The 13,106-nt window shown below is 43.3% G+C and overlaps 1 protein-coding gene across 1 annotated transcript in view; it reads right to left on the reverse strand.

Moving 5' to 3' along the window:
• Positions 1-227: 227 nt before the first annotated feature.
• LOC129828624 (dual specificity mitogen-activated protein kinase kinase 6-like) overlaps positions 228-13,106 on the reverse strand; it is a 53,214-nt gene continuing 40,335 nt past the window's right edge. The window contains exons 10-12 of the mRNA XM_055889708.1: positions 12,245-12,384; positions 8,938-8,983; positions 228-7,917 (exon numbers count right to left, since the gene is read on the reverse strand). Of these exons, the coding sequence (XP_055745683.1) occupies positions 7,840-7,917; positions 8,938-8,983; positions 12,245-12,384 (264 nt within the window). The 3' untranslated portion in view covers positions 228-7,839. The remainder of the gene's footprint in view (positions 7,918-8,937; positions 8,984-12,244; positions 12,385-13,106) is intronic.

Raw genomic sequence — 13,106 nt, forward strand, 5'->3', positions numbered from 1 at the left:
CGTCAGTCAGTACTACGTCAGTCAGTACTACGTCAGTCAGTACTACGTAACACATCTCTTTTTCGCTGTTGTCGACAGGTTTCAGTCCGTCTGTTCTTTTAACATTGGGCCAGAGCCATAAAGAAGAAGAAAATAAGAAAAACTGTTTTCCTCCTTGCCCCGGTCCTGGCTGGCCCTTCTCACAAAGACACAAAGAAGAATGAGAAAGAAAGAGGACACACACAAAATTATTGTGTAAAAATACCTTTTATTGAATTTCCATCATTACAATCGCACACAATCAGTTTGAGCAATCTTTTTAAAATATTTAATAGAAATTCATTTAGCTCTAAGAAGCAAACAGTCATCAGTCTTTTTTTAAAATCAGAAGCTTTAAAGAGATCAACGTGTAAATATACTGAGAACTTCACTTCCCCACGGCAATGGTCACCACGGTAACCCTGCCCAACCGCCCATCATACAATAGAATATATGCCTCCCTCGCTCTTCTCCATTTTACTTACAGTAGCATTTGAAACCATCTCTGCAAATGTATTTTCTGAAACCAGTCAGCATTGACAATATGGACTCATCCACAATCCCTCCCCATTGCATTCACATCATCCCACTCCCACAAACACACGCCTGGCTTGAATCGGATCCCCCACAAAAGAGCACAACACAAGTCAAGCACAGCTGCATGTACTGTACCTGCAGCCAGGTATCCATTGGCCACAGAGACACTAAGCTCCAAAAGTTTCCATATTCCAACAAAGTGAGTCTGATGGCTACACAGCTCACCTTAACAAAGAACATTTAAGCAAAAAATGTTTTGCAATAATGTGTGAAAACAAAAGCATAGTTTTCACACACTTCACAAATACAACAAATTTACACTTGATATAGTCTGGCAAATGCATAACAGAACAGCAATTTGTTTTTGATGACGACTAAATGTACAGCTTCTGAGAAGAGGGCTGGGTGATGTTTGAGTAGAGAAGAACAACGGGGAAAGTACAAACGGACTAAAAACGTTCCATTTCCACTTTGGATGGGAAGTCATCGTGTCACTGGCTTTATCAGGCATGAGAAGGAAGAGGATGAGGAAGATGGTGACAAAAACAGCATCCTATGATTCTTAGCGTTCAACTTTTCAGACAATGACTCATCCCTACCTGTTTGACCTGTGACTTTTTTTAAATGAATAACCGACCCTCCGATTCCCGAAAAGAAGAATTCCCGTTTTACCAATACAAAGTCCCAAAATATACGGCTAGGAAAAACTAAATGGGATAAGTCAGAAACCTGGAAGAATCTGACAGTGGGATATGACAACACACGTGAGGATGGATTGTTGACTGGACATATATTCCACTGTGACGTCCTGCCACGATGACAAACCCTGGGTGACAATTTCAGCAGGTGGGTACTACTAATGAGCACGCAAATAGAACCACTGACAGACACACACACACACACCGACACACACGAGAGAGGCAGGAAATCATCCTTCCATCATGCACGTCTGGCTCCCTGGGAGAGCCTACTGTGTGTGTGTGTGTGTGTGTGTGTGTGTGTGTGTGTGTGTGTGTGTGTGTGTGTGTGTGTGTGTGTGTGACAGACATGACTGGCCTTAGTATCTTCCAGGGGAGTTCAGCTCAGTTCAGGAACAGAGAGGATAAATATAGCACTGCCCTCCAGCTCAGTTCAGGAACAGAGAGGATAAATATAGCACTGCCCTCCAGCTCAGTTCAGGAACAGAGAGGATAAATATAGCACTGCCCTCCAGCTCAGTTCAGGAACAGAGAGGATAAAGATAGCACTGCCCTCCAGCTCAGTTCAGGAACAGAGAGGATAAAGATAGCACTGCCCTCCAGCTCAGTTCAGGAACAGAGAGGATAAAGATAGCACTGCCCTCCAGCTCAGTTCAGGAACAGAGAGGATAAATATAGCACTGCCCTCCAGCTCAGTTCAGGAACAGAGAGGATAAATATAGCACTGCCCTCCAGCTCAGTTCAGAAGCAGAGAGGATAAATATAGCACTGCCCTCCAGCTCAGTTCAGGAGCAGAGAGGATAAAGATAGCACTGCCCTCCAGCTCAGTTCAGGAGCAGAGAGGATAAATATAGCACTGCCCTCCAGCTCAGTTCAGGAGCAGAGAGGATAAATATAGCACTGCCCTCCAGCTCAGTTCAGGAACAGAGAGGATAAAGATAGCACTGCCCTCCAGCCTATCCACTGACTGTATTAGACATGTCCCATAACACACACACATCTTATGTTCTTCTATCCTCATGGGGACCTAAAATGTATTTCCATTCAAAATCCTATTTTCCCTAAGAGCTAACCCTAACCTGAACTCGTAACCATAACCCAAACCTCTTATACTAATCCTAACCTGAACTCATAACCATAACCCAAACCTCTTATACTAACCCTAACCTGAACTCGTAACCATAACCCAAACCTCTTATACTAACCCTAACCTGAACTCGTAACCATAACCCAAACCTCTTATACTAACCCTAACCTGAACTCGTAACCATAACCCAAACCTCTTATACTAACCCTAACCTGAACTCGTAACCATAACCCTCTTATACTAACCCTAACCTGAACTCGTAACCATAACCCAAACCTCTTATACTAACCCTAACCTGAACTCGTAACATAACCCAAACCTCTTATACTAACCCTAACCTGAACTCGTAACCATAACCCTCTTATACTAACCCTAACCTGAACTCGTAACCATAACCCAAACCTCTTATACTAACCCTAACCTGAACTCGTAACATAACCCTCTTATACTAACCCTAACCTTAAACCTAAAATAGCTTTTGTCCTCATGGGGATGTGGGAAATGTATTCTTGTTTTACTATCCTTGTTAGAATATTTGTGGAGTTTAGATCCCTACAGGAACAGAAGAACCCAACTCACACACACACACACACACACACACACACTACAGTCAGAATAAAACTGAGCACTATCCTCTATCCCCAACAAAAATGCAATATCAACAACTGTACGTGAGAAAAATAACAAATAATATATCACATCAACCAACTTCCAACAACAACACTTGAAATCATACCTCTAGTAAATTCAAACTTCTGAGTGGCGCAGCGGTCTAAGGCACTGCATCTCAGTGCTAGAGGCGTCACTACAGACCCTGGTTCGATGTCAAGCTTTATCACAACCGGCCGTGATTGGGAGTCCCATAGGGCGGCGCACAATTAGCGCAGCGTTGTCAGGGTTTGGCCGGAGTAAGCCGTCATTGTAAAATAAAAATCTGTTCTTAATCTTAACTGACTTGCCTATTTAAATAAAAGGTTAAATAAAATACATTTAAAAAAAAAATAACAGTAACCACACAAACTGCCCCTAACATTGGCTTAGCTAAAACTTCCTTTCACCAAATGCAACCGGTTATATGATGCTAACGATATTAAAGATTTTCAGTGTTCGAAAATAGGCCTAAACAGCCTCAAGCGAAGATGAAATAAAAAGTCTAAAAATGACTGATATGATAACTAGCACATGGGAACAGCATCACTAACAAGCTGTGTTCTACCAGCCAATCATCGCTCCAATCAGGGCACACAGAACCAAATATCGCACGTCTTGCGTGGGCTCTGGCTGTTTGATAGTAAGAGTCTGTCACAAAGGGATAGGTAGGGTACAGACACCATGTCCCTGAATTAGTCTCTCTCTCCTCAGCCTGAACTCACGTGTTCCAGCTCCTTGGACCACCCAATGAATAAATCAGAGTGATGAGGAGGGTGTGTGTGAAGAATAGAGAGGAGACTGGGCCCATTAGGGACCTGGCCAGGACATCAGTGGGTGGCCACACTAGGACTCAAGAGCTCTTTCTAGGAAGAGACAGGACAGGAACAGTCTGAGAGAAAGAGTTAAAACATTACAAAAGAAAGCAGGGATGATGTGACCAATTCAAAAATTGTGGGAGATGGCTACAGATTTCTGGACAAACCATTAGTTATAATAATAAAGCAATACGTTTTGGTTTCATGACTTGAATCTTATGAGCATATAATCCATCTAATATTATAAAACATTGGACCAGCAGAAGACAGTAACAGTCATGCAACACGGCCATTAGAATAGCCAACAGTGGAACACTGTTGAAAAGAGACCTTGGTCTTTAAGATCTCAGTGGCTTTCAGAAGCTGCAGGGGGGGAACAGCGCCACATTGTGGGTGACCAGACCTTAGCAATCATGTGTGTTGATGGCACAGCATGTACTGTACCACTGTACCTGTCATGCCAAGGGGCAAAGCACAATAGATCCACTACTGTGGAATGCCGTAGGTCTGGTAATGGTCTGGGCTCTTGGATGGTGGTTGAACGCAGTAGGTCTGGTAATGGTCTGGGCTCTTGGATGGTGGTTGAAAGAGGAAGGTGCTACAACAGCACATATAGATAAGAAGGACAGGAAAGGTTTTATAGCCCAGGGCTGATTGTCTCTACAGACAAGCGGAGGACATCAATGCATGGATGTTTGTATAGTTGAAAGAACAGAACGGGCTACTGGACAAGAGAATAGCAGGACTCAGACTCAACACCAAGGTGGAACAGATGACAGTTGCCCTAACACTAAGTTACAACATATTCAAATCTGGGTCTACTTTGCAAAATGAGTACAAGACAGGAATACAGGTATGAATGTCTGGAGTCCGTAATATATTTGTTTTCTTTGTTAAGCAACATTGAAATAAGATAGAAATTGTTTGCTAAAAGAACCGTTGAAAGTTTCCAAAAGCAGGACACACACAAAAAGAGAACTGTGCATTTCGTTATTGAAATGTGATTATATCCCGCCTTCCCATTTTCCCCGCATCATAACATTTACAGTAGTTCTTCCATAATAACAGAGGCTCAAGAGCATCGGCCATCTTGCCAGTCACTCTCAGAAAGCAGCAGAAAGCAACGGACGTCGGCCTGTACACAGTATCAGCCACCACAAGAATAACAAGCGACAACCAAGGCTTCCGTCAAACTAGACTACAGTTTCAGAAGCGTTAAAAAAAAAAGTAAAAAAGTATTTGAAATCTCATGTAAATGAGTTGTATGTTTTGACACGGCATCAAACTACCACTGCATACGTCAGACTCTATTCATCCCACAGTTGTGAAATCAAAGACTGGCATGACTGTCACAATCTAGTAGACTGGGTTCGGTCGGGAGGGAGAGGGGTGAGAGAGTATGCTAACAAATACATTTTGAAACCTATGCAAGCAAGTGGTGAATTAATATGATACTGTAGTCCAAGTAGGTAAACTTAATGATAAAAAAAATGTGGAGGGGGGGGGGGGGGGGAAATGCAAAAACAGCTTCATTCTAGAACCTATGCAAGCTAATTGTGAGTTTATATGTTCCTGCAGTGTTCAGCAGGTAGAGTAGATTTGATGATATATAGAGTAATGTGGAGGAGTTAACACTGAACAAAAGGACTGTACATTATGTTTGCCTCTGGGGGTGTTCTTGAGCCAAAAGGGGCACCCTAAATATTGTCCATAAATTACCCCATTGGACAGAAAGGGGCACATGCCGAGTGAATAAAGTGTGTGTGGGGGGGGGGGGGACGACGACTTGCTTTGTTGAATACAGAACATCTCTTTACCTGGCAACAGTTATTTTGTTTTCTGTATTTTTAGAGGCACAGATAAGGCTTGTGTTATAAGTAACTGTTTCATTAAAGCATTCTGTCAAGAACGACACACACACACACACACACACACACACACACACACACACACACACACACACACACACACACACACACACACAGTAAAATAAGACGGTATATTGTTAATACTACGTTTTTCAAAGGGAAAACAGCAGTTAATATATCAGTATCCTGTATCTCATCAGTATACATAAATATAAGCTATATAATAATAATAATAATAATAGCAGTATAACTATTAGTCTATTCCAGTTCAACATACAGTGGGGAAAGTATTGTGACTGGCTCAGAAGAGAAGAATATTCAGGAAGTGACTAGGACCACAACGACCACATATACTTCACTTTAAAACACATGTAGCACACATAGAAGGGGGCCACATAAACACAGACGCACGCTCCTCACACACACACACACAGAGACACCGAACACACACACAAAGCCCACAATGTGTAGTAGACCTATACATGAGAGAGCAGTCGAGAGCACAGTGCAGTAACTTCCTTTGACAAACCCCCTGCACTTCTGAATGACACCTCCCAACCATTACACACTTGTGTACTGCTTAACCACTGGACAGTGGAGAATCTGAATCTCTCGGTCTTTCAAAGGCGACTGATACCAGTCCATTCTATATTATATATTTTCTGTACATGCAGTGAATTAGTAAACCAATACAACACTTGATCTTGAGTATAATACAAACACTGAGATTATACATAGATATAGTCATATGACTTTCAGTTGTTAAAAAAAAAAAGAAACCTGTTTTGTTTTCTTACATTGCGTTTGAAAATATTTCAGGGATTGACCAATAGAGACCCACAGTGGAGGTGTCCCAATACCCATGAAACCTAGCGGTCAAACAGGGAAATGGTTCCAATCGTTTTTTCAACCATTCATTTATCCCCATAGGGGATTTTCAAAACACTTCAAATAAGAGCTGTTTGCCCCGACGTGACGTTTTGATAAACATGTAAATCTCTCTAGGACAAGGTGACTTTCAGATTTAAAAAAAATGCTTATTAGGATCAAAGTAGAAAACACGCAAACTACAAATCCCTGCAAGCTCCTGCACATCAAATAAAATTAAACGTTAAAAATATAAAAAGATACCTTTGCTGACATGTATTGTGTCAATTTAAAACTTGCACAAGACACTTCACAGAATTGCTCATTTAAAGAAATGTAGCCAATTTATTAATTACTAATATCAGATAATTAATCCAGAGCGCAGGCGGCTGGTGACACCTTAATTGGGGAGGATGTGTTTATAGTAATTGCTGGAACACAATAAATGGAATGGTATGCCATTCCAGCCAGTATTATGAGCCGTCCTCCCCTCAGCAGCCTCCTGTGATTCAGAGATTCTTACCTTTGCCTCGATTCGGCAGTCCAGATCATCACGACATGTGTAGATCTTTATGATAGCAACATTAGCAGCTAATTAGCATTTCATTTTGGGGGGGGGTAAATACAGGCGAATATATTGATGAAAGTCACCTTGTCTGAGAGAGGTTTACATGGTTATCAAAACGTCATGGCACGGTAAGTCTACACGAAACACAGCCCTTATTTTAAGTGTTTTCTAAAAATCCCCAATGAGGATAAATGAATGGTGGAAAAACAATTGGAAATATTTCCCTGTTTGACCGCTAGGTTTTATGGGTATTATGACTCATACTGTAGTACTGTATAGGACAGGGCATAATCCACACGTTGCTTAATTCACTAACATCTAACAATGAAATCTGTTTTAGTACTGAGTCTAGTACAGTAACAAGGGTGGGACAAATTTAGAGGTTGGGGGGGGATCACATTTCATACAGATATTATTATACATTTAAATTAATCCAGATTATATATGGGCCGGTGCTCCAATACTGAAAATTGCAGTAATTTCCCCATCTTGGCCCCCTGCCCATATGTAATATGCAAGCGCCTTATGGCCTTAAGGATAACTCCTCACTCAGTTCCTCTGAGTTCCTCTAATGTCCATCTGCACTGTGCCAAAGGGAGGGGTCGGGAACTAGGGAGGGGGTGGAGTCCCGCAGGTAATAGGGTATGTGATTGGTGCTTTTTTTTTTGTAGGTCCGCCTCCCCCGTGGCCATTGGTCAGAGCATTGGGTTGGGTTAGATCAGGGCGCTCCTCAGTCCCCGAGGATGACCTTGACAAAGCTAGCCACGTCGGTGTCTAAGGATTCATGGGAGATGAAGAAGGGATGTTGCTGGGATGGAGAGAAGAAACCAGAAGAAGAGACTGATTTATGCAAGAATCAAATATAACATTAAAATAATATCGTCAACAACAGTGTGATATATAATCAATAGCATTGATTGGATAAAAATCTAAATGAAGTGGGGAGATTATTAAAATGGGGAGATGTGTCTCCCGACCCCTCCTGTCTCAGCCTCCAGTATTTATGCTGCAATAGTTTATGTGTCGGCTAGGGTCAGTCTGTTATATCTGGAGTACTTCTCCTGTCTTATCCGGTGTCCTTTGTGAATTTAAGTATGCGCTCTCTAATTCTCTCTTTCTTTCTCCCTCTCGGAGGACCTGAGCCCTAGGACCATGCCTCAGGACTACCTGGCCTGATGTCTCCTTGCTGTCCCCAGTCCACCTGGTTGTGCTGCTGCTCCAGTTTCAACTGTTCTGCCTGCGGCTATGGAACCCTGACCTGTTCACCGTACGTGCTACCTGTCCCAGACCTGCTGTTTTCAACTCTCGAGAGCGCAGGAACGGTAGAGATACTCTGAATGATCGGCTATGAAAAGCCAACTGACATTTACTCCTGAGATGCTAACCTGTTGCACCCTCTACAACCACTGTGATTATTATTATTTGATCCTGCTGGTCATCTATGAACATTTGGACATCTTGGCCATGATCTGTTATAATCTCCACCCGGCACAGCTAGAAGAGGACTGGCCACCCCTCATAGTTTGGTTCCTCTCTAGGTTTCTTCCTAGGTTCCTGCCTTTCTAGAGTGTTTCCTAGCCACCGTGCTTCTACACCTGCATTGCTTGCTGTTTGGGGGTTTTAGGCTGGGTTTCTGTACACCACTTTGTGACATCAGCTGATGTACGAAGGGCTTCATAAATACATTTGATTGAAATTTGATTGATAACAAAACATGATGTATCACTGGACTAAGTCTCCCATCTAGTGGTGAACTAAGAGTAAATGCAAGAGGACACATTAATGTGTCCACATAACGGGAGATCTCCAAAGTTCAAAACACACTCACCATGAGCTCTGGGTAGTTTGGCCGCTCTTTGGAATTTTTCTTTAAGCTGAGAACGAAAATGGGCAATGAGATAGAAGATTAGATTAGTAATATCTGGTAACGTATCTCCCAGTCCAGGCAGACTGAATGATTGCATCAGCTGCAAGCGAACGTGGAACTGTTAACAGAGTAAAACTAATAGTTGAGAAGAAACGAGAGAGACAGAGATAAAAATAATAATTGTAGTTCAGTGTTCAGCATGTGATCTATCCTCCCTTCTGCCATGTGGAAGTTAATTAGCTCAGGGGTAAAAGCAACCAAAAAAATGCCATGACTGAAACTTAAGTGGATCTCAGATTGATTATCTGGGGCCAAGTTAACGTCCCCTTACTGAAACTAGAAGGCATGCTTTCAGAGAAAGAGGCTAATTTTGTACATATTAAACTGCGAGATTTCCCAATTCCAGTCCCCTTGCTTAGAGGGTCCGGGGTCTTCGTCGAGATAATTTCTATGTTGAAGGAGTGAAATGCTCAGTTCTGGTGACTTTTTAGAAAGGACCTAATTATACCTAAAAATGTATAAAAATAAAAATGATGCTGACACCATCTAAAATACAATTTCTATGCATGGCCTATATTATCAGATGTGCTATTAGCAATAAGCATGATCATCTTTAGCCTATAACATGCAGCAGAGTTGGGGTTTATCCATCTGCATTTACCCCACTGGACACATCCAGATTGTCATTATTAAGAATACTAATAACTGTATTATAAATACGAATACATATAATTCATTATTCATTCTTATTCACTCAACATTTTATTTGGGGGATTCTAAAACAAAGTATGTCATTTTCCTTTTAAGACGCCATTGCCCCTTTAAGAGCTATGTTGTGCAGCTGTGCCTAACGGATACTAACGAAGGAAGTTATTTCTGATTGGGCCTGCACTTTGTGGGCATGGCTAAGGTAGGGCCTGCACTTTGTGGGCATGGCTAAGGTAGGGCCTGCACTTTGTGGGCATGGCTAAGGTAGGGCGTGCACTTTGTGGGCATGGCTAAGGTAGGGCCTGCACTTTGTGGGCATGGGTAGGGCTGAGGCTTAAAATGCATGCCTGTGCAGGGCTCTAGTGTGTATGCCTGACATTGTGGGGTGAGGTAAGAGTATCCCCAATGCCCCCTTTTACATGTTAATAGTCCACTCTTCCACAGGAGGATAATCTCCATTCAAGCCAGAGGAGAGGTTTGCTCAGGTATTCCAATTTCCTATTGTCACATAAACAGTTGAGTCACCGGGGTATAAAACAATGCTGTTGATCCACTGCTGGAAAAATCCTGCTTTAACATCTGACCCGGCTGAATTAAACCACAGCTCTACTGGTAAATTATGCCAAAGCCCAGCTAAACATGGGATAAACATCCTGGTAAGAGATTAATGGTGAATACCTGCATGCATGAGCAATAACAGTACTTAAAATGGGACTTAGAATGTGGATACACAATGTGCAGTATGTGACCCATTATCAAAGAGAGATTAGCACTGGTCAAATGTAGTGCATTACATACGGAAAGCAATAGGTTCCATTTTGGACAGCAGTATGACCCAAAAAACTAGGGCCTACATTGTACAACACAACAGACAAAGATAACCGATGAGCAAGGTTCAAAATGTTGGGGAAAATGACATTTATCTTTCTCTACTGTAGGTCTACATGTAAAACAAATGCATAACAATTATGGGTTACGGGAAAAACACACCATGAGTAAATATGAAATACTTGCTGTGAAGACCTAACAGTGGACACAACAGGCTGGTGAGAGTGAATATTAAGACACTCCACAGAGGGTAGCTTTTGGAACCTGGGCACATGCTGCACATTCTGTCCTGGTCATAAAGGGCTTGTGGGTATTACAACAACATGGGAAAAAGTGTCACGAGAAATGGTCTTGTGAGTCTCACTCCAACAAGCTCTCTAGATAGTCCCTCCAGGCTACCTGTTCATCATCTAGTCCCTCCAGGCTACCTGTTCATCATCTAGTCCCTCCAGGCTACCTGTTCATCATCTAGTCCCTCCAGGCTACCTGTTCATCATCTAGTCCCTCCAGGCTACCTGTTCATCATCTAGTCCCTCCAGGCTACCTGTTCATCATCTAGTCCCTCCAGGCTACCTGTTCATCATCTAGTCCCTCCAGGCTACCTGTTCATCATCTAGTTAGTCCCTCCAGGCTACCTGTTCATCATCTAGTCCCTCCAGGCTACCTGTTCATCATCTAGTCAGTCCCTCCAGGCTACCTGTACATCATCTAGTCCCTCCAGGCTACCTGTACATCATCTAGTCCCTCCAGGCTACCTGTTCATCATCTAGTTATTCCCTCCAGGCTACCTGTTCATCATCTAGTTAGTCCCTCCAGGCTACCTGACTAACTAGTTAGATGATGTACAGGTAGCCTGGATGGACTAGATGATGAACAGGTAGCCTGGAGGGACTAACTAGATGATGAACAGGTAGCCTGGAGGGACTGACTAGATGATGAACAGGTAGCCTGGAGGGACTAACTAGATGATGAACAGGTAGCCTGGAGGGACTAACTAGATGATGAACAGGTAGCCTGGAGGGACTAGATGATGAACAGGTAGCCTGGAGGGACTAGATGATGAACAGGTAGCCTGGAGGGACTAGATGATGAACAGGTAGCCTGGAGGGACTAGATGATGAACAGGTAGCCTGGAGGGACTAGATGATGAACAGGTAGCCTGGAGGGACTAACTAGATGATGAACAGGTAGCCTGGAGGGACTAGATGATGTACAGGTAGCCTGGAGGGACTAGATGATGTACAGGTAGCCTGGAGGGACTGACTAGATGATGTACAGGTAGCCTGGAGGGACTAGATGATGTACAGGTAGCCTGGAGGGACTAGATGATGAACAGGTAGCCTGGAGGGACTGACTAGATGCTGAACAGGTAGCCTGGAGGGACTGACTAGATGATGAACAGGTAGCCTGGAGGGACTAGATGATGAACAGGTAGCCTGGAGGGACTAACTAGATTATGTACAGGTAGCCTGGAGGGACTGACTAGATGATGAACAGGTAGCCTGGAGGGACTGACTAGATGATGAACAGGTAGCCTGGAGGGACTAGATGATGAACAGGTAGCCTGGAGGGACTAGATGATGAACAGGTAGCCTGGTCCTAGATCTGTTTCTGATGTCCTGCCCACTCTAACTGTCGTCTCTGTCATAACAAGCATAACAATGACCATGGAGTTGGAAAGACAGCCATAACAGATATACCAGGCTAGCTTCACAGGGAGAGGAGAACATACCACAGGGAGGTGAAGTCAACCAACTCAGGGGAAAACCGGTCAGCAGGGAGCTGGGGCGATGGTTCCTCCACCACCTGCTTCAGCTGCTGGAAGGGCGTGCCCCAGGAGTCATAGGGGAACCGCAGGATGGCCAGTTCAATCTGAAGAAGGGGGCACAGGATATGACAGGGCACAGGTATATGACAGGGCACAGGTATATGACAGGGCACAGGTATATGACAGGGCACAGGTATATGACAGGGCACAGGTATATGACAGGGCACAGGTATACGACAGGGCACAGGTATATGACTGGGCACAGGTATATGACTGGGCACAGGTATATGACAGGGAACAGGTATATGACAGGGAACAGGTATATGACAGGGCACAGGTATACGACAGGGCACAGGTATACGACAGGGAACAGGTATATGACAGGGAACAGGTATATGACAGGGCACAGGTATACGACAGGGCACAGGTATATGACAGGGCACAGGTATACGACAGGGAACAGGTATATGACAGGGCACAGGTATTCGACAGTACATAGAGGTCAGGCTATGTGAACGCATCATTGTATTACCGTACATAAAATGAAGAAAATTGAAATATTATGTATATAAAAGCCTGGAATTGGGTGGTTTATGACCCTAGACAGTGTTACATTACTGAAAACTACCATGGCCAGTTGGAGGACCATCAAATTTATATTAAAACCAAAACTGTTTGTGGATGTGAGACAGTTTAGGACGTGCAGATGAGAGCTAGTAATATGTAACAACTCTCCTAATAAAATGTCTAGACACCAGTTAGTCTAGAGCAGAGCCGTAGTGTGTCATCGTGTCTCACAGAGAAAAGGCAGGGCTTTTCTTGACCT

Source organism: Salvelinus fontinalis, chromosome 30 (genome assembly GCF_029448725.1).
Source record: "Salvelinus fontinalis isolate EN_2023a chromosome 30, ASM2944872v1, whole genome shotgun sequence".
NCBI classification, from domain to species: domain Eukaryota; kingdom Metazoa; phylum Chordata; class Actinopteri; order Salmoniformes; family Salmonidae; genus Salvelinus; species Salvelinus fontinalis.